Source organism: Drosophila bipectinata, chromosome 3L, assembly GCF_030179905.1.
Source record: "Drosophila bipectinata strain 14024-0381.07 chromosome 3L, DbipHiC1v2, whole genome shotgun sequence".
In the NCBI taxonomy this organism is placed as follows: domain Eukaryota; kingdom Metazoa; phylum Arthropoda; class Insecta; order Diptera; family Drosophilidae; genus Drosophila; species Drosophila bipectinata.
Genome location: NC_091738.1, coordinates 5,476,489 through 5,500,658, shown reverse-complemented (window position 1 = coordinate 5,500,658; position 24,170 = coordinate 5,476,489). Strand labels below are relative to the sequence as shown.

The following is a 24,170-nucleotide window of genomic DNA, read 5'->3' as shown; positions in this document are numbered from 1 at the left end:
GTTATTGTTCCAGGGATCATTGTCGTCGTAAATGCAGGCCCTAAAAATGTTTTTTTTTTTTAACAAAAGTAACTAAAAATAAACGAGTAAATCAAACAAAAAGCGTGTTTAATATTTAGAGTATATAGCCGAAGTATAGCCAATAGGTTTAAAGACTAAAAAATATGTTGCATACTTCAGGGCAAATGCCTACAGTCAGTTGGAAAAAAATGTAGACCAAGCTTTCGCTTAAATATTACCAGCTTAAAACTACACTCTATTATTAATAAATATTCAGTAAAAAGTACAAGTAATAATTTTACACTTTTTTAAATCGGATTAATAGTATAATCTGATTATAACCGTGAAATGCATATAAATATTCTGTAAATAGATTTATAAAAACAGTTTCTATCGAAGGCTTGTACAAGAAAACCATTTTCTAATGAAGGTTCTCTTTATTTTAATATTTTTAGCTCTATTAGCGAATTATATTTTTGCAAAAGAATATTGCCTTGGCCGACCAAGTAAGCTTAAATGAAAGTGCAAGAAATATTTAACAAAAAACAATATTAGTTTTTCAGGTTTGCTCGGGAAAAGGTGATCCAGGTACTAAAATAGGTATAACATGTAAATTAAGAGCCACGAAAGAAATGTGGTACTACGTTTCGACAAAAAAAACGTGCCAGAAAATGAATTATTTGGGCTGCGGTGGAAATAATAATCGCTATTGTTCCAAGGATCAGTGTCTTCAAAATTGTGCTACCAAAAAAACAAACAAAAACAAGAATTGTGGAAAAGATGACTCATAAATCGGAAAAAGATCCTGAATTTTTAAATTGATTGAAAGTCTTAAACTCCTTAAATTTAACTGAAAATAAATCTATAAATACATGCATGTGTAAGAAACAGATACAAAAAATATTATATATGTATATGTATATATAAAGCTGTAAATAAAAAGAAGCCCCATATGCATTTTAAACACAAAATCATACAGCATATTTATAGGAAGAGTTAATATTAAATCTAGCCTCAAATTTAAGAATTATCAGTTGTGTATATAATGCAAATATTTACGCTTTTCAAAAGTGCATTAATTCTATAATAGAATTATACATGTACTATCCAATTTAAATAAAACAGTTCAAATCAAACCTTCTATAGAGAACAAACTTAGAAGAAATGTGGTTCTATTTTATTTTCATCTACTTGGGCATAAGTTTGGCACACGGTGAAAGCCATGAATTTTGTGGGGGACTACCAAGTATGAATAAATTTTAAAGTCATAATTTTAAACTGATTTTAAACTTGTTAAAATAAAAATAAATTCAGCGGAACAATCTTGTACAGGCGGCAAGGACATCGGTCATGGCAAGGGATGGAATTGCAGACCCCAGGCTAGGGAACTAATGTGGTGGTACGACACTGAAAGGCGTGACTGCAGAGCTCAGATATATCGAGGCTGTGGCGGAAATAATAATCGATACTGTACCCTTCATCATTGTCGCAAGAAATGCAAATCCTAATCACAATGTAGGCCTATGTTTCGAACTTTAGTTGAATTGAGTTAAAATATGTTAAAATTAAATCTTAAAACTTAGATAAATATACAAATCAAGTATAGTATACTCTAATATGCTTTTATTTTTATACAAAAGTGTTTTCAGGAGTTGAAATTAAAAACAAAATCTATTTAAATGAAGTTGTCTGACAATAACAAATTATAATCGATCTACGAATCGTTCAAGATACTCCGCTCAAGAATCGGATGATTATTGCCGAAGATATAGCCACTGATGGGTGCCATAAGCTCCATGCATTTTAAGATTATTATAAGATTAAGATTATTGCCACCGCTCTGGAAATGATGACTCATAAATCGGAAAAAGCATCCTGAATTTTTAAACTAACTAAAAGCCTAGTAGCGTTTATATTTAACTGAAAATATTTACATAAATATGTAATATATAGTTAAGTAAAATATTATATATATATATAAAGCTATCAATATTCCTTTTAACTACAAAATAACACAGCATATTTATAGGAAGAGTTTGATTTCATTCGAGCCTCAGATTAAAGAATTATCAGTTGTGTAAATAATGCAAATTTTTACGCTTTTAAAAAGTGCATTAATTCTACTATAATAGAATTATACTCGTACTTTCCAATTTAAAAACAACAGTTCAAGTCGAACCTTCTAAAGAAACAAACTTAATAGAAATTCTGTTGCATTTAATTCTCATCTCCTTGGGCATAAGTTTGGCACACACGGAATTTTGTAGGGCAAAACCAGGTATGAATAAAATTTTAAGACATAATTTGAAGTTGAAAAATGCTAAAAAAGAAAAACAATTTCAGCGGAACAATCATGTACATCATGGACATCGGTCATGTCAAGGGATGGAATTGCAGTCCCCACCCTATGAACCTAATGTGGTGGTACGACACTGAAAGGCATGACTGCAGAGCTCAGATATATCGGGGCTGTGGCGGAAATAATAATAGATACTGTACCCTTCATCAATGTCGCCAGAAATGCAAGACTTAATCACAATATTGGCTTAAGTTTCGAGCTTTAGTTGACTTGAGCCAAAATTTATTAAAGTTAAATCTCAAAATTTAGATAAATATACGAATCAAGTATACTCTAGTGGCTTTTATTTTTATACACAAGTGTTTTCGGGAGTTGAAATTAAAAACAAAATACATTTAAATGAAGTTATTAAATGAAGTTAAATGAAGAATTATCAGTTGTGTAACTAATGCAAATATTTACGCTTTTAAAAAATGCATTAATTCTATAATAGAATTATACACGTACTATCCAATTTAAAAAAACACTTCAAAACAAATCTTCTAAAGAGACAAACTTAAAACAAATGTTGTTCTATTTTATTTTCTTCTCCTTGGCTATAGTTTTGGCACACGGTAAAAGCCATGAATTTTGCGAGGGACAACCAAGTATGAATAAATTTTAAAGACATAATAATAAGTTGAAGAATGCTAAAATAATAACAATTTTAGCGGAACAATCTTGTACGGGCAGCAAGGACATTGGTCATGGCAAGGGAGCGAATTGCAGAATGCAGGCTATGGAAATAATGTGGTTCTACGACTCTGGAAAGCGTGACTGCCGGGCTCAGATATATCGGGGCTGTGGCGGAAATAATAATCGATACTGTACCCTACATCATTGTCGCCAGAAATGCAAGAAATAAATAATGACAATATAGACCTAAGTTTCGAACTTTAGTTGGCTTCGGCCAAAATATATTAAAGTTAAATTTTAAAATTTAAATAAATATACGAATCAAGTATACTCTAGATGGCTTTTATTTTTATACACAAGTGTTTTTTAGGGAGTTGAAATTAAAAACAAAATCAATTTAAACGAAGTTGCCTGACAATAACAAATTATAAATAAAAAACAGATAATCGCGAAAATTTCCATTACAATTTAATCAATAAAGATGAAAATCAAAAACATAATTTATAAATTTAGATCAAAACATCTGACAAAAGCGATCTTAAATGAATGATAATGGGGATCAGAGTATTGTTGGATTATCTTGCTCATTGATCGGCCAGATAAATCTGACTATATAAAAGCCCTCTGATCAATCAATTAATCAGTTCAATTCGAATATTCAGCAACAATCCAATAATTATGAAATTTATTCTGATTTTGAGCATTCTCGTCCTTTACTTGGCCTACACTTATGCCCAAGAGGATTGTCAAGGAAAGCCTAGTGAGTTTCAATAATGCATTATACTTCCATAGATAAAATACAAATTAATTAAATTTTAAATAAGGACTTCGCCAAAACTGCATTCGTGGCAAGGATGAAGGACATTTCAATCAAAGGGCATGCCGTCGAACCGCCAATGCCAATATGTGGTACTTCGATGAACGCGCCAATGAGTGCAAGAAGATGAGATATCATGGTTGTGCTGGCAACCGGAACCGCTACTGCTCCTTGAGGCATTGCAACAGCCGTTGCAGGCGCCGAAATTGAAATCTTTTGTTGAAATCTCTTCAACAATCCCAGAACATTTGGTCAAGGACAACGAATGCATTTTAAACTACATATAAAAAATCTAAATTAAATAAATCTAAACCTGCATTTATTTGGCATTTACCTTTATTATTTTTCAAACTAACACTTCCATTGTGATTTTGATCCAGATTTGTGGAGAATCGATCTACGAATCGTTTAAGATACTCCGCTCAAGAATCAGATGATTATTGCCAAAGATATAGCTTTCGCTGTGGGCCATATAGTGGCTCCATGCCTTTTTCTGGATTTTGAAGGGGCCCTCCAGAAATTTGGACAAAAAATCTAAAAAAAAATTATGCTTCTAGATTTTGATGCAGATTTGTGGAGAATCGATCTACGAATCGTTTAAGATACTCCGCTCAAGAATCAGATGATTATTGCCAAAGATATAGCTTTCGCTGTGGGCCATATAGTGGCTCCATGCCTTTTTCTAGATTTTGAAGGGGACCCTCCAGAAATTTTGACAAAAAATCTAAAAAAAATTAAGCTTCTAGATTTTGATGCAGATTTGTGGAGAATCGATCTACAAATCGTTTAAGATACTCCGCTCAAGAATTAGATGATTATTGCCAAAGATATAGCTTTCGCTGTGGGCCATATAGTGGCTCCATGCCTTTTTCTAGATTTTGAAGGGGACCCTCCAGAAATTTTGACAAAAAATCTAAAAAAATTATGCTTCTAGATTTTGATGCAGATTTGTGGAGAATCGATCTACAAATCGTTTAAGATACTCCGCTCAAGAATTAGATGATTATTGCCAAAGATATAGCTTTCGCTGTTGGCTATATAGTGGCTCCATGCCTTTTTCTAGATTTTGAAGGGGACCCTCCAGAAATTTCGACAAAAAATATAAAAAAAATTATGCTTCTAGATTTTGATGCAGATTTGTGGAGAATCGATCTACGAATCGTTTAAGATACTCCGCTCAAGAATTAGATGATTATTGCCAAAGATAAAGCTTTCGCTGTGGGCCATATAGTGGCTCCATGCCTTTTTCTAGATTTTGAAGGGGACCCTCCAGAAATTTTGACAAAAAATCTAAAAAAAATTATGCTTCTAGATTTTGATGCAGATTTGGTGAGAATCGTTCTACAAATCGTTTAAGATACTCCGCTCAAGAATCAGATGATTATTGCCAAAGATATAGCTTTCGCTGTTGGCTATATAGTGGCTCCATGCCTTTTTCTAGATTTTGAAGGGGACCCTCCAGAAATTTCGACAAAAAATATAAAAAAAATTATGCTTCTAGATTTTGATGCAGATTTGTGGAGAATCGATCTACGAATCGTTTAAGATACTCCGCTCAAGAATCAGATGATTATTGACAAAGATATAGCCTTCGCTGTGGGCCATATAGTGGCTCCATGCCTTTTTCAAGATTTTGAAGGGGCCCTCCAGAAATTTGGACAAAAAATCTAAAAAAAAATTATGCTTCTAGATTTTGATGCAGATTTGTGGAGAATCGATCTACGAATCGTTTAAGATACTCCGCTCAAGAATCAGATGATTATTGCCAAAGATATAGCTTTCGCTGTGGGCCATATAGTGGCTCCATGCCTTTTTCTAGATTTTGAAGGGGACCCTCCAGAAATTTTGACAAAAAATCTAAAAAAAATTATGCTTCTAGATTTTGATGCAGATTTGTGGATAATCGATCTACAAATCGTTTAAGATACTCCGCTCAAGAATCAGATGATTATTGCCAAAGATATAGCTTTCGCTGTGGGCCATATAGTGGCTCCATGCCTTTTTCTAGATTTTGAAGGGGACCCTCCAGAAATTTTGACAAAAAATCTAAAAAAAATTAAGCTTCTAGATTTTGATGCAGATTTGTGGAGAATCGATCTACAAATCGTTTAAGATACTCCGCTCAAGAATTAGATGATTATTGCCAAAGATATAGCTTTCGCTGTTGGCTATATAGTGGCTCCATGCCTTTTTCTAGATTTTGAAGGGGACCCTCCAGAAATTTCGACAAAAAATATAAAAAAAATTATGCTTCTAGATTTTGATGCAGATTTGTGGAGAATCGATCTACGAATCGTTTAAGATACTCCGCTCAAGAATCAGATGATTATTGACAAAGATATAGCCTTCGCTGTGGGCCATATAGTGGCTCCATGCGTTTTTGTGGATTTTCAAAGGGGGTCCTCCAGAAAATTTGACGAAATATTCAAAAAAAATTATGCTTCTAGATTTTAATGCAGATTTGTGGAGAATCGATCTACGAATCGTTTAAGATACTCCGCTTAAGAATCGGGTGAGTATTGCCGAGGATATAGCCAATGTTGCGGGCTCCATGCATTTTTGTGGACTTAGATAGGCCATTAGAGCCCCTCATTCTTCATGTGAGCTACTTGCCCTCCCAGGTCTCCCCAATTTAAAAGTATCTCAAAGATGAACTCAGTTTCTTGAAAAAACGCTCAATTAATTGGGCTTGTGAGTATATCTTAGTGCTTCCAATGGAGGTAGTTGATGAGGGGGATGGGACATAGGGTGGGTGGTTTAATTCAATTGAGATACAAATGCACAGAAAACTGTAGGAACTGTAGCTCACTTCAATTTGGCGCTGGACACCGAGCAAATAGCACACAAAATCAAATTCAAAGCGCACGTAATCCCTAATTGAGTGTCAAGTTTAAGTAATGATGAGGAAAATAAAAGTACAATTTTTAGTGGCATTAATGCATTTTGTAATGCTTTTTGGTAGACTTGAAGGTAAGTAATGCATACACTTTTAATGGAAAACTGAAGGGAAATGTAGATATTTCTACTTACATTTAATTTTATATTTTCCCAGCAAACTGTCCAGTTTATTTGACCATTTCTTTGAGTGGCAAATCCTTGCACGAGTCCTTCCTGGAAATCAATTGGGGACCCGATTGCTTTGGTCCTCCTGACTGGGTTGGAATCTACGGCCAAGATCCCGCCATTTCCAATTTCCAGCCAGAACTGCGCATCGATGGCATTGCCAATCGCACTGGGAAAATGATAACACCCATCAAGCTGGGAAAGCTTAATTTTCCGGGAGGTTGGAATCGTCAGGAAAGTAACCAGGATCAACCTGCCACTCGATATCCAAAGGGGAAGTGCCTGCCCCATTATGTGGCCAGTTACAATGGCACCGAGCTCCTCACAGTGGACTGCCTCAAAATACAACCCAATTGGATGGGTCAGATCAAGGACATAGGACTGATGCCCTTGAAGAACATATTCTTTCCGGGGACACATGCCTCGGGAGCCGTGGTGGGAGTCGGGTCCAAAACCAAGTCGGCTCTTGTAAAGGATTATCTTTTAGCCCAACAACTAGATGTTTGGTCGCAACTGGTTTTTGGGATTCGTTATTTGGATATCAGTGTGGGGTGAGGTGTTCTCTAAAGTTTATGGATTATTTCTTTATAAATATTATCCTTCTTCCTATAGCTACAAGTACATGGACAGCAATAATGATGCGGACAACTTTTGGGTAGCGAATGAAAACATGTTCATCACTCCTCTGGTGGGTGTCCTGCGGGATGTAAGGGACTTTGTGAAGCGATCTGGTGAGCTGGTGGTGCTCGATTTCAGCAGTTTCCCTATAGGATTCTATAAGCACCCAGAAGTCTATAGTTCCCTGTATCACCTTCTGCGCCAGGAGCTGGGCGAGGTGGCCTATAATCCCAATGCCACCATGGAGGTGCAATGTGCCCATCGGTATGTGGAGGAACTACTCCAGGCGGGAATACGTGTGGTGATACTATTTCCCAAAGAGGAACTCCCACATCCTGAAAATGGTAAGATTACTGGATAATCTTTATTTTTGGGTAAATCATGTTTAGATTCCTAATTTCAGAATCTAATGTCCTTTGTGTTCCTTGGCAACGATTCAGCACTAGCTACATGAACATCTCCCAGACCCTGGACTATATGCGTCTCTTGTTTAGCAAAAAGAAGGACTCTCCGGTTCAGGAAAATGGTTGGATATTCACGGCAGTTCGTGGTCTGGAGCAGACCCTCAACTCCCACAAAATGCTAACGGCCAAGGAGCGGGCAGAGGTCCTTAATCCCAAGGTGAATCGTTGGCTCAAAGGACCCTGGGGCAAAAACGCCAATGTGGTGTCTATGGATTACTTCAGCAATACCAATATCGTGGATTTGGCCATACAAGTTACGACTCACAAGGCCTTTGTTATGGCTAATGTGGATTTTATTAATTTAGAAATTTTTAGTTGAATTTTTTATACTTTCTAACCAAGTATTTTGTTTCAGTGTATTAAAAAGAGTTGGCAGCTCCTAGTTTAGCTTAAACACAAACCATCTTATAAGAAAATATTTAGTCTTGATTCAAACCCCTGTTAAACAAGTTTTAGCAAAGAAACAAACCCCAAATAGACCGTTGAGAAAAATAAACTACAGTTTTTAGAGATTTTTTAATAAATTAATTAGAATTAGAACCCCTCCTACCAGGTGCAGTTAATCTCAGCAAAGGCCTTCGTGGGGTGCATGTGCCTCGATGTGAAACCTCACGCAATCTAAGGTCAACACTTGACTTTCCGATCATTTGGCGCGGAATCTAGATCACCAATTTGCATAAACAACATCGTCTATAGCTTTGCGACTTATGATTTCTGATCTTACTGATCAACATTCTTGCTAATTCCAGGTACTGCTAGTGATTCATTCATTAAATGTGATTTCATAATAATAAAATACCACAAGTGTCTGATATCTGGCACGTGTGTGTGCAACTCTCCAAGTGATTGCATTACCATATGTGTCTATCTATCTAGCTACAAGCTTGGGAGTGGGAGTGATGCAACCGCTAAGAAGTGGCAGCATTTCTCACCTTGGCTATAATCCGAAACCGGATCTGTAAAGATCAGAATACTAATTCCAGCTCCCAAAAAACCTCGTTTTTTTTTGCAATTTTATGGCACCTGGCAACCGAGACAACAAAGACCTCTGATTTGTCATTGCTGGAGAACTGCAGGCGAGAACTGCAATTGCAGTTGAATGCACTTTGTTTAGGCGTGGGCGATGATTAATTCCCTTTACAGATAAACCCAATGACTGATAAGAGCCTCTCTTGACTTTAGTCAGATTTTTAAAGAAACCCCATTGCAGGTGAGTCCTTTGTTGAAGTGGACTGGACAATACCCTACACTGATTAAAACAATGCAGAATTTGCGCAGAATTCCAAAAACTAATAAAATCATAAACAAATAAACCTTTTTATCAATTACTATATCTTATCTTTGTTTTCAAATCTTAAGGAATAAAACCAAATTCTTCAATTCCACCAGCAAGTTCATTATCTGATAGGAGGAGGTCTTTATTTTGGTTTTTTTTAACCAAAATATTAAAAGGCGCGTGTCCTCCTTGATAAAGATCATAATAATCTCCTTGATAAGATTATGAAACTATAGATTCCTTATACCAGATTGTTGATTGATTTTCCATCAGCATTCCCTGTTGTGAATCCCAGATGATGTATTTCCAGGGCTTGGTCATGAGCTCATCATCGCGAGCCCGCTCCCTTTTTCGAATCCCACACCCCCATTATTGATAAAAAACAATGACAGTTTCAGTAATATGTTAGTTTTTATTATAAATAACGCATACAAGCGCTGCACTACACTAATATTACATTGGAGGCTTACACTTTCTACCAGGCTTCGAGTCATGGTTTGTGCCAACGGCCAGCTGAAGGGCTGCCCAACAGCTGGCCGTTGCGATCGCCGGACGAACCACAATTTCAATGAATTCTTACATTCTTTCTTTTGTTTTATTTTTTGATTCATTTGAATGGTACTTGGTTGGGTTTGGATTTGGGTTTGGGTGTTACTTAAGAAAAATATACACGCATCACATCGGTAAAGGGTTTCCGGCACAGTGGGCACTTGGTAACGGATGAGGCGCATTTGGCGCACGCCACCACATGGCCGCAGGGCAAAAAAGCCGTATTGTACTCGGCACCATAGCAGATCTTGCACATCTTCTCCTCGGGTATGGCGGGTGAACCGCTGTTGCTGCTGGCAGGTGGTGGAACATCGGCGGACGTGGCTTCCGCAATTTTGTCGAAGATGCGCCGGGCGGCTGTTGATGCTACGGATGATGGTGCCACATCCCCGGATCCTGAAGATGCCTCCTCGGAAGTCTCCGTGGCCGATGTACTGCTGGCTACTGGCGGAGTATCCTCCTTCTCCTCGGACGCCACTGGCTTGGCAGCGAGGGAATCGATATAGAGCTGACCCTTCATCAGCTTGACGAAGCGGCATTGGCTGAGCCAAAGGGCATGCTGTTCCCAGGGCTCGTCGTTGTCGTCCCAGTCCTTCAGGCCACCGCCGCAGCTGAAGCAGCGAACGCGATCGCCCACACCCGTGTAGAAGAAACCCGCCTCGGCCAGCTGGGGGGGCTTTTGTTTCAGGTTCCGTGGCCACGCCTCGAAGGTGCGCAGGCGTGCCGCCTCTACGGCGTATTCCGGATATTCGGGAAAATAATTTCCACTGGCAGCCGGTGCCCTGCACGTCTCCGGCTGGACATCTCCGTTGGCCTGGGTGGCCGTTGATGCCTGTGTCGCTATCGAGCTGAGAGTCGGGCCCATGGACACTGAACCGTTGGCCGTATTCACTCCAATCGATTGGATCATGTGGGACATGGGAATGCGACCCTCGGGGTAGGCGTGTTCGCGCAACTCCACACCGGCTGTCGCTGCATCGTTGGCACCGCAGATATCGTAGCTGAGGGGTGGCAGGACGCGGTCCAGCGCCTCGCCATTGAGCGGTACATTGTTGGTGGTGCGACGACGCAGCAGCGGGCAGTTTGGGGACCATCTCTGGTGCTCCGGCACGGGCTGATCCTCGGGCTCCCAGCGTCCAATCTCCACGCCACAGAAATAGCATTTCACTTTATCGTCCACGTTGGTGTAGTACATGCCCGTTTGGGCCAACTGGCACTTGTCCAGCCAATCCAGCGGCCAGTTAACAAAGGTCTTCAAGCGATCCTCCTCCCGATTGTAGTTGTTGTTCATGATGTTGTTGTAGATGTTGTTCTTAAAGAGCTGGGTTGCGTTCGTGTTGTTATCCACCTGATCGAACACTACCTCGTGTGCGGCGGGCCCGTAAATATAACGTGAGCTGGTTACCACATTTGCCATTTTGCCTGGTTCTGGTGCTCTTGGCTGCTATCTCCACTGGTCTGGCTTTGTTGATCCTTAATTAATGTCACTCCGTTCTGGCCACAAAACTGAAATGGCAGCAAAAATACAAAAAATATCAGTATATATGTTAACGTTTGCATTTAGATAACAGCTATCAGACATCAGAACTGATAAAAAAAAAAGTACCTAGAGGTTTCTGGGCGTATAGACTTCTAGAGAACCCTAGGCCCGACGTGGAGCTGACATGTTGCCGTCCAGTACTCTCGATAGGAACTGAACTCGAAGTAATTTTAACGAACAATGTCTAGCTCGGGGTAGCACTATAGATAAGGTCAAAAAAAAAAAAAAAAAACAAAGCCGATAGACACGAACAAACGTCAATGGAAATATCAATTATTGAAATGAAATCAGGGATGGAGAATAATACGAACAACTATCAGTAGATTATTTCAAAATGACTAATTTTTAAAAACCACTCACTTATTTTTTTTAGGAATTTTATTATCTCGAATTATTAATATTCGTTCAATCACTCTTAAGACCCTTCACTAGATAACCGAAAAATATATTTCACCGCCTTGCTAGTCAGACTGTGTATCTGGAATCTGAAACGCAGTTCAAGAAACTGCAGATGCAGCATCAACGAACTTTAAGAGCCCTTAAATAATGGCCAACAGCCGGAGCATATCGGTCGTCCCACTCGCTCTCATCTGGTCAGAGTTCAGAGCCAAGTCGAGGGTGGTTTTCCCTAGTATAGTGTATACTCTATAGAGTATATAGAGTACGCAATATTACAACCGCTCGTTTATCCAGTGCGCCGAATCGCAGTGAGTATTCCCAGACACCGAGAGAGTGGGTGTTGGGTTGGGGGGGTGCCCACACTGGCCGATAACTCGATCTGAGTCACCACCGCCACAAAAATAAAGAGTTGCCAAGGCAATAGATAAATCAGTATGCTAATAGGGAATCACACAGCCCACACGACATCTAGAGACTGCAATTAAAATAATGGCAGGAAACCCATTTTAGATTCTAGATCTCTATACTGGGGTTATATAAAAACTAGATATTAAAACTATTATAATATTAAATTTTCCTAAAAGATGGCATTTATCGTAAGCCAGCCTTAGGACCTAAACTGTATCTGCTGCTGCCTGGGCACGACTTGGTTGCTGTTCAAAGTCCAAATTTCAGTCCAAACCACAAACCAGCCAAACTCGCCAAACAATTGCAACTGGAAAAAGAGGAGGCAGAGGAGGAGGAGGGTGGGGGCCTATAGAGGGGGCCTCTAGAGCTGGACTGTGAGAAAGTTTTAATGGAATGCCGTCAAACCACTCTGGCGACGGCGCACTCGGCAACCACTGCATTGGAGCTCGACTTGCAGCATAAATGCATCCACCATCCAGCCATATGGAGGTACAGAGAGTGGAAGCGGGATAGCCATTTGGAGCCAAGACGAAACCATCAATGGGAAAAACAACAAACCACAAAGAGGAAAAACGCAAAAAAAAAAAAATAATAAAGAATAATATCTATACATATAGATGTACCTAAAGTGAAGAGATTTTCAAAGTGGATCAACTTTGGATACTATCTAGAATCTAGATACTCTATAAAACCATCTGAATTTCCTTTAGTAAGTGTATTTGGTTATTCGTAGTACTTCTGAACAAAGTTCTCATCACTTCCTAGCCCTGTACAAAGTGCAATTACAATTCTAGGTTGTTTGTTATTGTGGAATGCCGAACCCATTAACAATTGTAATTGAATCCAAGCGATTGGAATTCCAATTCTTAAAAGTTCAGAGACACTTACCCAGTGTACTTATTGTTGTTACTAGTTCCTAGTTTCTACTGCCCTTTAATCGTATTTTAATTATTAATTCAACTAACTAAAACTGGAGGAGAAGTCGAGGAGCAGCACCTTCACCCAACACCAACTGAATGCACACTGAAAAATTAAAAGACATGGCCTCCTGGGCGGACCATGAATGGCATGGGAACCAAAAAGAAAATTCCAACCACCAACACAGTCATAGACACACAGATACAGAAAGAAAATCATAATCTAAGGCCAGGCAAAGGCTAGGCCCAGGAGGCAAGGCAACAAACAGAAAAAAAAAAAAAAAAAAACCACTGAAGAACAAAAAACGAGCAATGGAATGCCGTCGAACAACTTTTCTACAAACTCTGGGGCTCTGAAAATCAAACTGGAGTTGGAAGTTGGAGCTGCTTTTCGAGTTTTCTGATTGGAATAAGCCGGAGCTCAGAGCTCAGAGCTGGAGCCGGAGCTAGCCCCTTCCAATCCCAGTCTGTAAGCAAGCTGGGCCTGGTGATTGGACGCTAGTGATTGTTGTTGTTTTTGTTTGGAGCTGTTGTAAGTGAAGGTAACCACAGAGGTCCAAACCATGCAAAAGGTCTTTACAGAACATTAACAGCAGAGGTTAGATTTTTAGGACCAGGATATGGGCTTGAAAATGGGGATAATATTTTATATTCTTTTTTAAAGATATTTTAATTTATTTAAAAATAAATATTATTATTATTATTATTATTATTATTATTATTATTATTTATTTCATTTATTATTATTTATTTTATTTATTATTATTATTTTTATTTATTTCATTTATTTTATTTATTTTATTATTTTATTATTTATTTATTTTATTTAATACCTCTCAAGCTCCTATTATTCTGACCCTAGCTGTATGTATCTTGCAGATACCTTAGCAGACCCCGAAGACATGAGCTCGACTGTGGGAAACTATTATAAACACTTTACCATTCTTTTTGTTGTTGTCTTCCAAACCGAGATTGGAATGCGGTGATACCAGATACGACAACAACAAGAACAACAGCAATAAGAACAAGAAGCTAGGGTTAAAGCAGCCAAGAAGGGGATCACCGAAGAGAGAGAAAGAGAGAGAGGGAGACGACCCTGCATGAGTCGTCATCGAGAACTCGAGAAGAAGCAGAAGCGGGCCCCAAAGAAGAGCACAGCATACCGAGAGGATGCAGAAAAATAAATAAATGCAATACACACAAAGAACATTCCTCCACGGCATGTGCGTGCGTGTGTGTGTGTGTGTGCTGTGTTGTGGCCTTCCAAGAAATGCAGCAACAAAACGACCGCCGACGTCGATAATACGAGAAGAAAACAGAGAACAACAACAACAACAATAATAAAGAAACAACATCTCCGGGATGCTGGCCATCCAGCCAACAGGCCAACAAAGGGCAATATTGTAATCATAATAAATGCGCCCGATCCCACAGAGCTGCTGAAGAATGCATTAAGATCGGCTCCATACCCCATCCATAATACACGGAAAGTTTTTCCTACAAAAGTTTGGTATTTTTAAGAATCTTCTATCTGGTATTCTGGAAGTATCTTAAAGTTTTTGAAAAATTTTAAAGAATTCTTCAATGACTTTTCTCTTTTCTAAGATTAAAATACTATGAATCCTTGAATTCCAAGGACTGTAAATAAAGTTTAAAAAATATTCCAAAGTTCTACAATCATTTTTCTGATTTTTTAAAAATAATACTGTAAAAAAACCTTTAAAAAAATCCTAGTTTTTCAAAATATACTAAAAACTCAAAATCAAACCAAATAAATCGAAAATATTTTGAATTCTACAATGATTTTTATGGTTTTTAAAAAACAATACTATAAAAAAACCTTTATAAAAATTTTAGTTTTTCAAACCTCTCCAAAAAATACTAAAAACTCAAAAAACTACTTAGAGTTTTAAAATATTGAGGAATTCTACAGAGGTTCTTCTGCCTTTTTAAGATTTCTATATCTTTGGGACATAAGTTATGAAAATAAGTCTTATAATAACCATCTTAAGGCACTCTAGTCTTTTAAAATTCCTCAAAAAATACCAAAAAAAAACCAAAGGACCCAATTAAAAATTTTCAAAATATTCTAGAATTCTTCAATGATTCTTCTGGTGTTTTTTGAAAATGTTTATACCTATTGGAAATTAAGTTTTAAAATATTAGGCCCTTAAGCTTTCCTACAATTCCTACAAATATTAAGCTATAAAATTCTTTAAAAATTGCCCAATTTTCTTCAGTGTATTTATAGCATCCTCCTTCCCCTTCTAGCCCATTGAGCAGTGATCGATTATCGAAAAAAAAAAACTAAAACTAACGGCGGCTCAGTTCAAAAACCCAGAACCGCCGACGCCGCCAGCGTTTTTCCGTGGAAAACCCAGAAGGAAAATTGTTCTCAAACCCAAAGTCAAGTCGTGTGCGATAGAGAGGGATATACTATATACTAGTTTATCAACGCAGCAGCATCTTCTATGAGACTTGGAATGTGGGTACGCTCTCATGGAAATCGGTAGAGAATAAAGAAAAACACTAGAGATGGAGGAGATGGAGGAGGAGGTGGAGGTGGAGGCCGCCTCGTTAGTGGAAATAATGGTTGAAAGGTCGTTTTTCACGCGGCTCGGGCTCAAAGGTCGTGGCGGTAGTAGTGGAGGCGAGATGATGATTCAGCTTGTGAGAGCATCCTCGACCAAATTCCGGGAGTTCCGAGAATTCTGTAATTTTCTTCCATCTTATGCTGTGTCTTGTTCGGATACCATTCCTGGACCATTTCCATTCATCTGCTGATTGCCGTCACGTCTGCTGGCGATAACAAATGGAAAGACGAGACAATAGATCTCGGGACTCTTTCCATTCTATTTTCAGGAAAATTCTACTCCCCTGAATTTTCCAGCATATTTTTGTACGTGAGAACGTTTCTGTTGTTGTTTTATTAAGCACCTTTATCTATCGTTTTTATTAAGGAATTGTCTTGATCCGTTTCGTGGGAGTAAGTAATGGTGGGCACACCAGGAGAGACCACCATGACGATGCGTGGGTGTGGTTTATAATGGGTATAAGTTGATGCCCTGCAATGATCTCGGGCTTTCCATATAGGGGAGATACTTCAGATTCCACTTAGAGATGTTGTACTGTATATCGAAGCTTTGGAGCTGGAGACTCTTATTGAGAAACGGCGAGACTTTCTCTTTGTTTCTCGCCAAAGTTCAAAGCAATGAAGCATAAAATAAAAAACTGCACTCGGCAGCAAAATAAAAAAATAATAAAAAAAAAAGCATAACCAGTGAAAATTGGCAACAGAGCTCCTCCAATGGCTTGAACCATGGTTTCGGTAGCTTCTTCTATATTTTTCCACTGCAGAGTGGAAAACACGCATGAGTGCTTCACTTCCGTTGGGAGCGGATGTTGCAGACAAAGAAGCTAATGCTCCGGAATCGGTAGTGATGATGATGGTGGTGGGTTGGGTTGGGTACGGATTATGCCAAAGAGAGAGTGTGTGTGTGTGCGTAAAAGAGGAAGTGCCTTACACATATAGAGTATCGTATATCGTATGGAGTAATTGTATGTACCCAGTGGCCTGACGCGTCATCTGGTTACACCGAAAAAAAATATGAGTATGATAATAAGCATTTAAATTAGAACTCTACTGATGGATGACACATGGATGGATGACCTTCGAGCTCCCAAAATAATTGGGTAAACTGGAATATTTCGCGAGCTATAGAGTCATCTCCGACGAAAAAAGCATATTGCGTAGCCAAAAATTCAGATGAATACAAAATTAATGGCATTGTGTATATATTGTGTACAATATACCCGCCCCTTCAACACGCGCCGCCCCCCTCACACATCAGACATCAGACCCAATTGAGAATGTTGTTTTTAAAACAGCATTTTCAGGCAAACGGGCGCGCGCGGAGTTCGTATGAAATCATTCAACGCAAACAGGGTTACCATATGCCGGAAAGTTTCATGTGTTCATAGCTTAAAAGTCCGCAGAAAAAGCAGTGTGTCATTAAAATAACTGTTTACTTTAAGCGAAAATATAAACCAACTCATTTCGTAAACAAAAAATGATAATTTTGTAAATATTTTAAAGATAAACAAGATTGCAAGCATTTAGCAACTCTAAAAGTCGCCATTTTTTCATATCTCTCCTCGTTGAGAGAGTGAGCGAGCAAGCAAGCGAATGGGAACACGAATGGTCGGGTGGTTTACCCGACAAAATAAAACAAGTCGTTTTTGATATAGTAGGTCATTTACATAAAAACAAATAATAGAATATTTTTTATTATTGTTTACACTTTGGAATTACATTTAATATTTATTATTTAAAAGAAAATAATAGGTTTTCTAGAAGTAAAGCTTATCAGCCAAACCGTATGCGACGAGTGTGTGTGTGGTGAGCAACACAAGCGATATGGTTATGGTAGCTGCATGGTTGTATTTGTAAGTGAACGTATCAGTAAAATTCAAGAAAAATATACATTTGATTTAGCTTATGCCTTATGCCTGGCTTCTGATGTCACGTTTTCATTTCAACTTTTTTGGGGTTAAATAAATTTTGTTACCACAAAATGGTATGGCTATGAAACTTCAGCTCACCTTGAAGGCTTTTCTCTTTTTGTTGAAAAACTCAAGTCTCCCTCGTATTTCCAATGAGATTCGACGATACAGAAAGTACAAAGCGCTTTCACAGTCACTATTGATTTTCCGTGAACAAAATGAACGGAAAACGTAACAAAGTCACACTTTTTAGACAAGCACACGTTCTCTGCTGTATTTTGCGTTCACGTTTTGGTTTATCAACAATTACAATGCCAACTATCACAATTGAGTCCGTCAATACTTTATGTTTGTACTTTATTTAGCTTTAAATGCATTTAAATTAATTTTTTTTGTAAGAAATAATTTCAGCTCTCAATAATCCATTTCTTCTGCTTCTGAGTTTCGATCCCGAACTGACACGATGGATGTTTCGTGAGCGCCGTCGAGACTATACGACCCTCTAGCGGTGCCGGCCATTTGGCTTTTTTACCGCCAACTGGCTATAAAACTGCTAACACTCTTTCGTATAATAATCTCTTATAAGAATTTGCCTGCTCTTTTATGGTAAAATATTATACGAATTATTTTAATAACTTCTAATTTCGGTGTTTTTTCTAATCATTAATATAAAAAATAATATAATAAAACCAGAAAAACCTAACCACCTAACCTCACAATCTAAAATGTAGCCTTTTTTTCGACAACTCTAAAACTGCACTCGAGAGAGAGCCACAAAGTCTCTCTCCGAGAGAGCAAAAAATAGAGTCTTTTAAGTGCATTTTACTTCTAGGTCTTTTACAGGTATACTTTGGGAAAAAAAAAAGTTTGCAAAGTAAATCCCATTTTAGCCATAAAGGTAATTCCATGAAACTATGTATTTACAATTAGCCAGACGATCGATTACCAAGTCCAGATATAACAAAAATAAACGGCATATTGCAGGTAACTGGAGACTAGTGTTGTACTACGGCTAGTATTAGTACGCAAGCCGTAACCGTAAATTGGCACTATATGGTTATCCTTTTCGCACTCGCAAGCACGGGCGCGTCCTGTCAAGGACCGCCAGGATCATTGATTTTATTACTCCTGCCAGAGAGAGCCCCAGAGCATGCGCCGAACTGGCAGCGCGTGTCAATGCACTGCAGCTGCGTTTTTTTTTTTTTTTGTGTGTGCGCTTCACAGCGCCCCACCTCCTCTCACCTTTTATTTTTAAGGCTTACCTGTCTGCTGTTCGCTGTTCTGGAGACAGCTGGAAATGCCCGGGAGTCTCTTATCAAGAAAGCCCGATAGGAATCTCTCTCACTCTCTTGAACATGTTTCGGAGCAGGAGCTGGAGCAGGTGATGCCTATCTTGGTTTTCGACATGTCAGGGTTTAAGGATAAGGTTTGAGGTACAAATTATATTTAAACACAAGAAATAATGTTTATTTTAAGGTATTACCTAGATTGGCAAAGTCTATGAAGGCTCGAACTATCCTGTTATCAAAGCTATCGAAAATCAGTCCACAATCAGAAAATCCACGTAGCCACAAACCTTAGTTTTAAAACAGCTGTCTTAAAAGACTGTCTTTATTTACTCTTAACTTTCATATTTTCTGTTCAATATTTATTTAAAAAATATTAACTTTTCTAAATTTTATTGTATAGCTACCTTTACCTATTCATCTTTCCTTTGAAATATAAAATATTAATAAAGTATTTCATAAATACATATGTCATCAGTAATACATCAGTAAAGATTGAAGGGTTTTCAGATATAGCATGTAAAAAAAAGCCTCTATATGTAAGTTTTAAAATATATGTAAATCATGAAACACTTTTAAAAATAATTCATTAAATAATGTTTATTTATGAAGTACAAATTTAAGTTTTAAAATGTATAGATTATCAAGAAACAGATGCAACAAAAAACCTAAAATAATTCTAAAATTCTCTCTGTATAAATACTATATTCTTATGATTTGTTTTATGGGATATAAAAAAATAATCAATATTTGAGGACCCCGCCAAAAAAGTACATATTTTTAATATGTATATTTTTATAAAGATTTTTAGAAACTTGAAGCATTGTTCAACACTTAACTCCAAAAGCTGAGTACCAGGGCTACCAAAAATGTGAGAATAATTATTAACAGGACATAAACAGGACATAAAAAATGAAAAATTATAAAAAAAAATTAAAGAATATTTTTAAAAACCTATTGTTTGAATAAAAAACATGATTGATTTTGGTAAGAGTATAGAAAGTTGAAGCTCCTATCAAAGTAGAATTCCTTTCCTAATCAACACTTTATATGATATGGCTTTGAAAGCCATATATTTATGGACTTGTTAATAATTTGCCAAAGGAAATTCCAACACGTTCGTTTATACTCTATTGGGATACAAAAGATTGGCGAGTTTGAATCACTGGGTAAGGCGACTTGGCAACAGTGCGAGACATAAGTATATAGCGACTAGCAACCCGCCCGCTAACGGGTTGAACTTTTATAATTTTATAAATACTCGTCGCTAAATTTACCAAGAAGATCTGTCGCGACACATTTGAGAAATTTGCCTATAAATGTGGAGTCTAGACGACTTTGACATGTTGCAAGGCGACACCATCGCAGGCGGTTGTTGCCACAAAATGTGGCGTAGAACATATACATATATTCTATTTGCGGATGGATGGATACTACTGGCTGGGTGTCTCTGGCAATATTTTTCATGTTTCACAAAGCTGACCACACAGATCATGGATTTTGGATGGATGTTGAGTTGCTGGACAAGTTTTAAACTGAAAATGTTGAAAATCCCTGGCTCAGAGGCCCCAAACGGCCTTGCAAGGCCTTTTAAAGTTGTTGCACTCGCGGCCAGTCTTCTAGCTGGCTTTGTGGTGGTTTTATTGTGATTTTGATTGCTCACCAGTATAGACTTGGGCGGCATTAAGCTCATCTACAGAGGGGATTCAATATAAAGAATATCTTAAAAAAAACTTGAATATCCTGTTAAAGATATCCTGTTTGTATCTCAAAGATATCTTCAAGGACTATCTTTAAGACTATCTTTTAAAATCTTTTTATAGGTTTACCTTATGAAATTAAACCTGTATTATTCGTGCCTGCTTCTGGCCACTTGGTTAGTGGTTTTTTTTAATTGACAGCCAAATGCAGCAGTTGGCTAAAACCAGTTTCTGGCTTTTTTGCATTCTCTTCTTTTGCGCGGCAATTGGCAAGAGGTGTCATAACATCGAGCTGGGCACGGACTCGATTAGATATAGCCTATTACAACATGTGCCGCTTGGCTTGGCTTGTCAGACCCTTACTACCTGCTTCAATCAGGGCCCAAAACCTGGATCCTGGATGGATCGACAATTGCAGACGTGTGCCGGCAGCTGCAGGCGAGCTGCAGACCGCGGCAGCCAACAATAAGCGGATCAAAGGAAACATCTGCTCCTGGGGCAGGCCCTTATCCTTGTCGAGTTTCCTGCCTCGAGTGAAAGGATCGCGCGGCACATGACGTCGCCAGCTGCCACAGACAGGCGATCCTTTGTTGAGGATCCTCAGTCAATCGGGGGAATTATATTCTTGGGGATGGTTATATGGAAGAGACTAATAATGGGAGTATCCTGTTTTATTCAACAGATTTTATTTAACAATTTTTAGGAATATATAGGAAGTCTTTCAAGAGCTTTAAAAGTCTATAAATATTTTAATTCTTTTTTTTAAGAAAGTCATCTCTATTTTGAAAATGTGTGAGAGTGTGTTCTGTTAGAAGAACTTTATGCAAATCTTTCCAGAAGACTCTATCCTGTTCTATTCCACAGATTATATTGAAAATATTTATGAATATATAAGAATTTCTATAAGAGTTATAACTTTTAAAATTCTTAATTCTTTTTTAATAAAGTAAACCCCATTTTATATAAGAACTGTTGTAAGAACTTTATGCTAATCTTTCCACAGATTATATTCAAAATATTAAGGAATATATGTATAGGAAATCTTGTAAAAGCTGTAACTTTTATAAGACTATAACTATTTTAAGTATGTTTTTATACAGTAATAATTATATAACTTTTTTCTAATCTATTCAGAAGACTATCGTGTTCTATTCTGGAGGATCCTCTTCTATTCTACAGATATAGTAAAATTATATCATCACCTTAATAGCTCCAATAATAGCTATAACTTTTATAAAACTAGGAACATTTTAAGTCTGTTTTAAGATAATAATAAACCCTATAAATGTGTAGAAGTGTCTACCATTTTAAGATAAGTTTGTAAGATTTAATCTTCAATTTTATAACTATTTTCCAAACTATCCAAGAGATTTTCCTGTTCTATTCAACAGATTATATTCAAAATATTATCTTAGGATATCATTATCTAGGAGCTCCTGTAATAGCTATAAATATTATAAGACTATGACTATTTGAAGTCTGTTTTTAGACAATAAACCTATTTATAAATGTCTAGAAGTAGGTTTTCTTTGCAAGATAAGTTAGTAAGATAGTTTCTTCAATTGTATAACATTTTGCTAATCTATCCAGAACTAAGCTCTATAAAAGTTGTATAAACAGCTTTATTGTTCAGCTGTGTTATAATTAAAGGCATATGGTAATTTTTGGATGATGGTGTCATAACATGATAAGAAAAGTAAATAAAAGATTATTTTAAATTCTTTCAGAATGTGCCACCCCATTTCATAAGAATTTAAAACAGATGGGGTTTTGGGGGCTTAGCAGTATCCTTTATAGCTTTAAGTTTCTATGATGATATTTTCTATACCTATGATTAATAACCCAAAGTCTACAAGTGTGTTTCTTAGAAAAGATTACTAAAACAATTGTTGCAGGTACTATGGAAAGTGTTATCTTTTGGAGGGCGGCGCCAGTGGGTCGCGAGTCAAACCGGAAATGTTTTTAAACTTTAAAAATATATATATGTGTATAGATGGTTTATATCATTCTGTTTGTGCCAAGTTTAGCACCTAATGACGCAATGGCGATGCACTAAGTAGAATGAATTTATTCTAGTGAAAAGAGTGAGGTAAGCAGCTGACTTTATAGGCGAATATCATCAATCTTTGGAACCTACGCAGTGCTGTAAATGGAAATGACATTGAATAGTAATTAAAAATAGGAAAATTCTAGCTCTAGCTGGGAGAATGGACTGGACTGTCATGTGGGTGGGGTGGTTTTCATCATCATGAATGAAATGCAATACGAATGAGCTAAGCATCGGCGGAGATAAAAGGCAAACACACTATATTTCACAATCTAGAATGTAAGATAATATCTAACAGATACGCGAAAGAGCAGGACAGCAATAGGATGTATGCAGGGGTTGGAAAATCTGTGGAAAATTCTCGAGAGAGCAAGAGAGACTCTTGCTGGGGGTGGGGGATGCATATGAGTAAGGGCATGAATGAAGAAAAACAAACAATTGTGAAATTATTGGCAAGGGTGAGATAAAATTTAGATCCTTTTTGTATGCAAAAAAAAATTTAAAAGAAATTATGATAAAAAATAAAAAAACAACACTTACCGGAGACATTTTAAACCGTTATATCTTATCAGTTTAGCATGCAGTAAAGCTTTTTTTTTTGTCCTTGAAAAATTTAATTCTTTTTTTGCGGTATTTTGTTTTCACTTTGCGATAAGATTATTAAAATATGTTTTTGATTAATTTAAAAAAAAAACTTGATTATTTTTTAATTTTTGTTTCAACGTTAGAGAGACAACCGGTGGGTTAGAATGTCATGCTGCGACTACAGAAAAACTATTTTGTAGCGCCGCCTAGCCTACTTTCCTATAGGTATTTTCTATTCGGCATTTGTTTTCGTTTTTTTGTCGCTTTTGCGTTCTCATTTGTTTTGTTTTGCTTGGCTTTCTGCCCCGTACGAGAGCAAAAGGGGTGGGAGAGGACGGCCAGATACGCGGCCGGGCGGAACGCTCGTAATAGTTTTGCCGCCAATGCGATGCGCAGTTTTTAACTTTTGGGGGTGGCCTCTGCTCGCTCTCACTCTCTCTAGCTACCACTTATTTTGCATTAATTGTAGGAAACTGTCATTATTTTACTATTATTTGTCATTATTTTATATTTTAATTATTTCTAGATCTTTTTAAAACATTTTAAAAGCTCATTTTTGAAAAAATACGTTATAACGAAACATTTAAACATGCCAGCCCTGGTCTTTGTCGTGTGAGATGCCACTTCCGATATTTTTCGTCAGTCTGGTAGCCTCTAAATGATCAAGATTTTTTAATGATGTATTATAAAGTTATTTTTCTTTAAATATGTTAAAAACTACGTTTTTTTCCACATTTTTGCTTAAATTCATTGTAGTTTTTGTTTTAAAAAAACCCTTTTATTTTCTTCCCGGTTCGGTAAGAGCGAGAAAGCAGATAGAATAATGTGACCAAATTGCAAGCCAAAAATGTATTTGAAATTAAAAAAGCTTTTCTCGCCTTTTAAAGTCGGCTAAAAAGACTTAAAATATTGAGCCGTTCAAAATAATTTTAATCATCTTTCTTATTTCTTTAAGCTTATAAAATAATTTATAGACGACCTCTTTAAAAATACTCGATATAAAAAGTAAATATCGATAGTCACA

The 24,170-nt window shown here is 37.2% G+C and overlaps 2 protein-coding genes and 2 long non-coding RNA genes across 6 annotated transcripts; 3 read left to right on the top strand and 1 right to left on the bottom strand.

Annotated features, from left to right (window-relative positions):
- The first annotated feature begins 385 nt into the window (after positions 1 to 385).
- Positions 386 to 829, top strand: LOC122321042 (uncharacterized). Its single transcript, XR_011442889.1, has 2 exons — positions 386 to 506; positions 556 to 829. It is a non-coding gene; the product is annotated as an uncharacterized lncRNA (long non-coding RNA).
- A 1,294-nt stretch (positions 830 to 2,123) lies between these two features.
- On the top strand, positions 2,124 to 3,813 carry LOC108128298 (uncharacterized). The gene is made up of 4 exons (XR_011442924.1): positions 2,124 to 2,278; positions 2,344 to 2,946; positions 3,010 to 3,734; positions 3,799 to 3,813. It is a non-coding gene; the product is annotated as an uncharacterized lncRNA (long non-coding RNA).
- A 2,806-nt stretch (positions 3,814 to 6,619) lies between these two features.
- Positions 6,620 to 8,476, top strand: LOC108128278 (uncharacterized). Its single transcript, XM_017245774.3, has 4 exons — positions 6,620 to 6,761; positions 6,844 to 7,405; positions 7,467 to 7,816; positions 7,876 to 8,476. The coding sequence occupies exons 1-4, from the start codon at positions 6,689 to 6,691 to the stop codon at positions 8,253 to 8,255; spliced, it is 1,365 nt and encodes a 454-aa protein (XP_017101263.3). The 5' UTR covers positions 6,620 to 6,688; the 3' UTR covers positions 8,256 to 8,476.
- Positions 8,477 to 9,785: 1,309 nt separating this feature from the next.
- On the bottom strand, positions 9,786 to 23,316 carry Diap1 (Death-associated inhibitor of apoptosis 1). 3 transcript variants are annotated; one of them, XM_017245947.3, is made up of 2 exons: positions 23,102 to 23,316; positions 9,786 to 11,267 (listed from the first exon to the last, which is right to left on the bottom strand). In XM_017245947.3, exon 2 carries the CDS (start codon positions 11,176 to 11,178, stop codon positions 9,868 to 9,870), a length of 1,311 nt encoding a protein of 436 aa, XP_017101436.2. In that variant the 5' UTR covers positions 11,179 to 11,267; positions 23,102 to 23,316; the 3' UTR covers positions 9,786 to 9,867. The 3 variants fall into 3 exon arrangements, with proteins under 3 accessions (XP_017101436.2, XP_017101434.2, XP_017101437.2); XM_017245945.3 differs by lacking the exon at positions 23,102 to 23,316 and adding an exon at positions 17,628 to 17,993; XM_017245948.3 differs by lacking the exon at positions 23,102 to 23,316 and adding an exon at positions 11,368 to 11,503.
- Positions 23,317 to 24,170: the final 854 nt, after the last annotated feature.

Excerpts from the sequence above, each read along its gene's own strand:
- LOC108128278 (XM_017245774.3), top strand. The coding sequence starts at position 6,689 with ATGATGAGGAAAATAAAAGTACAATTTTTAGTGGCATTAATGCATTTT. Across the intron at positions 7,406-7,466 it reads TATTTGGATATCAGTGTGGG|CTACAAGTACATGGACAGCA; the intron begins GTGAGGTGTTCT and ends TTCTTCCTATAG. Across the intron at positions 7,817-7,875 it reads ACTCCCACATCCTGAAAATG|AATCTAATGTCCTTTGTGTT; the intron begins GTAAGATTACTG and ends TCCTAATTTCAG.
- Diap1 (XM_017245947.3), bottom strand. The coding sequence starts at position 11,178 with ATGGCAAATGTGGTAACCAGCTCACGTTATATTTACGGGCCCGCCGCA.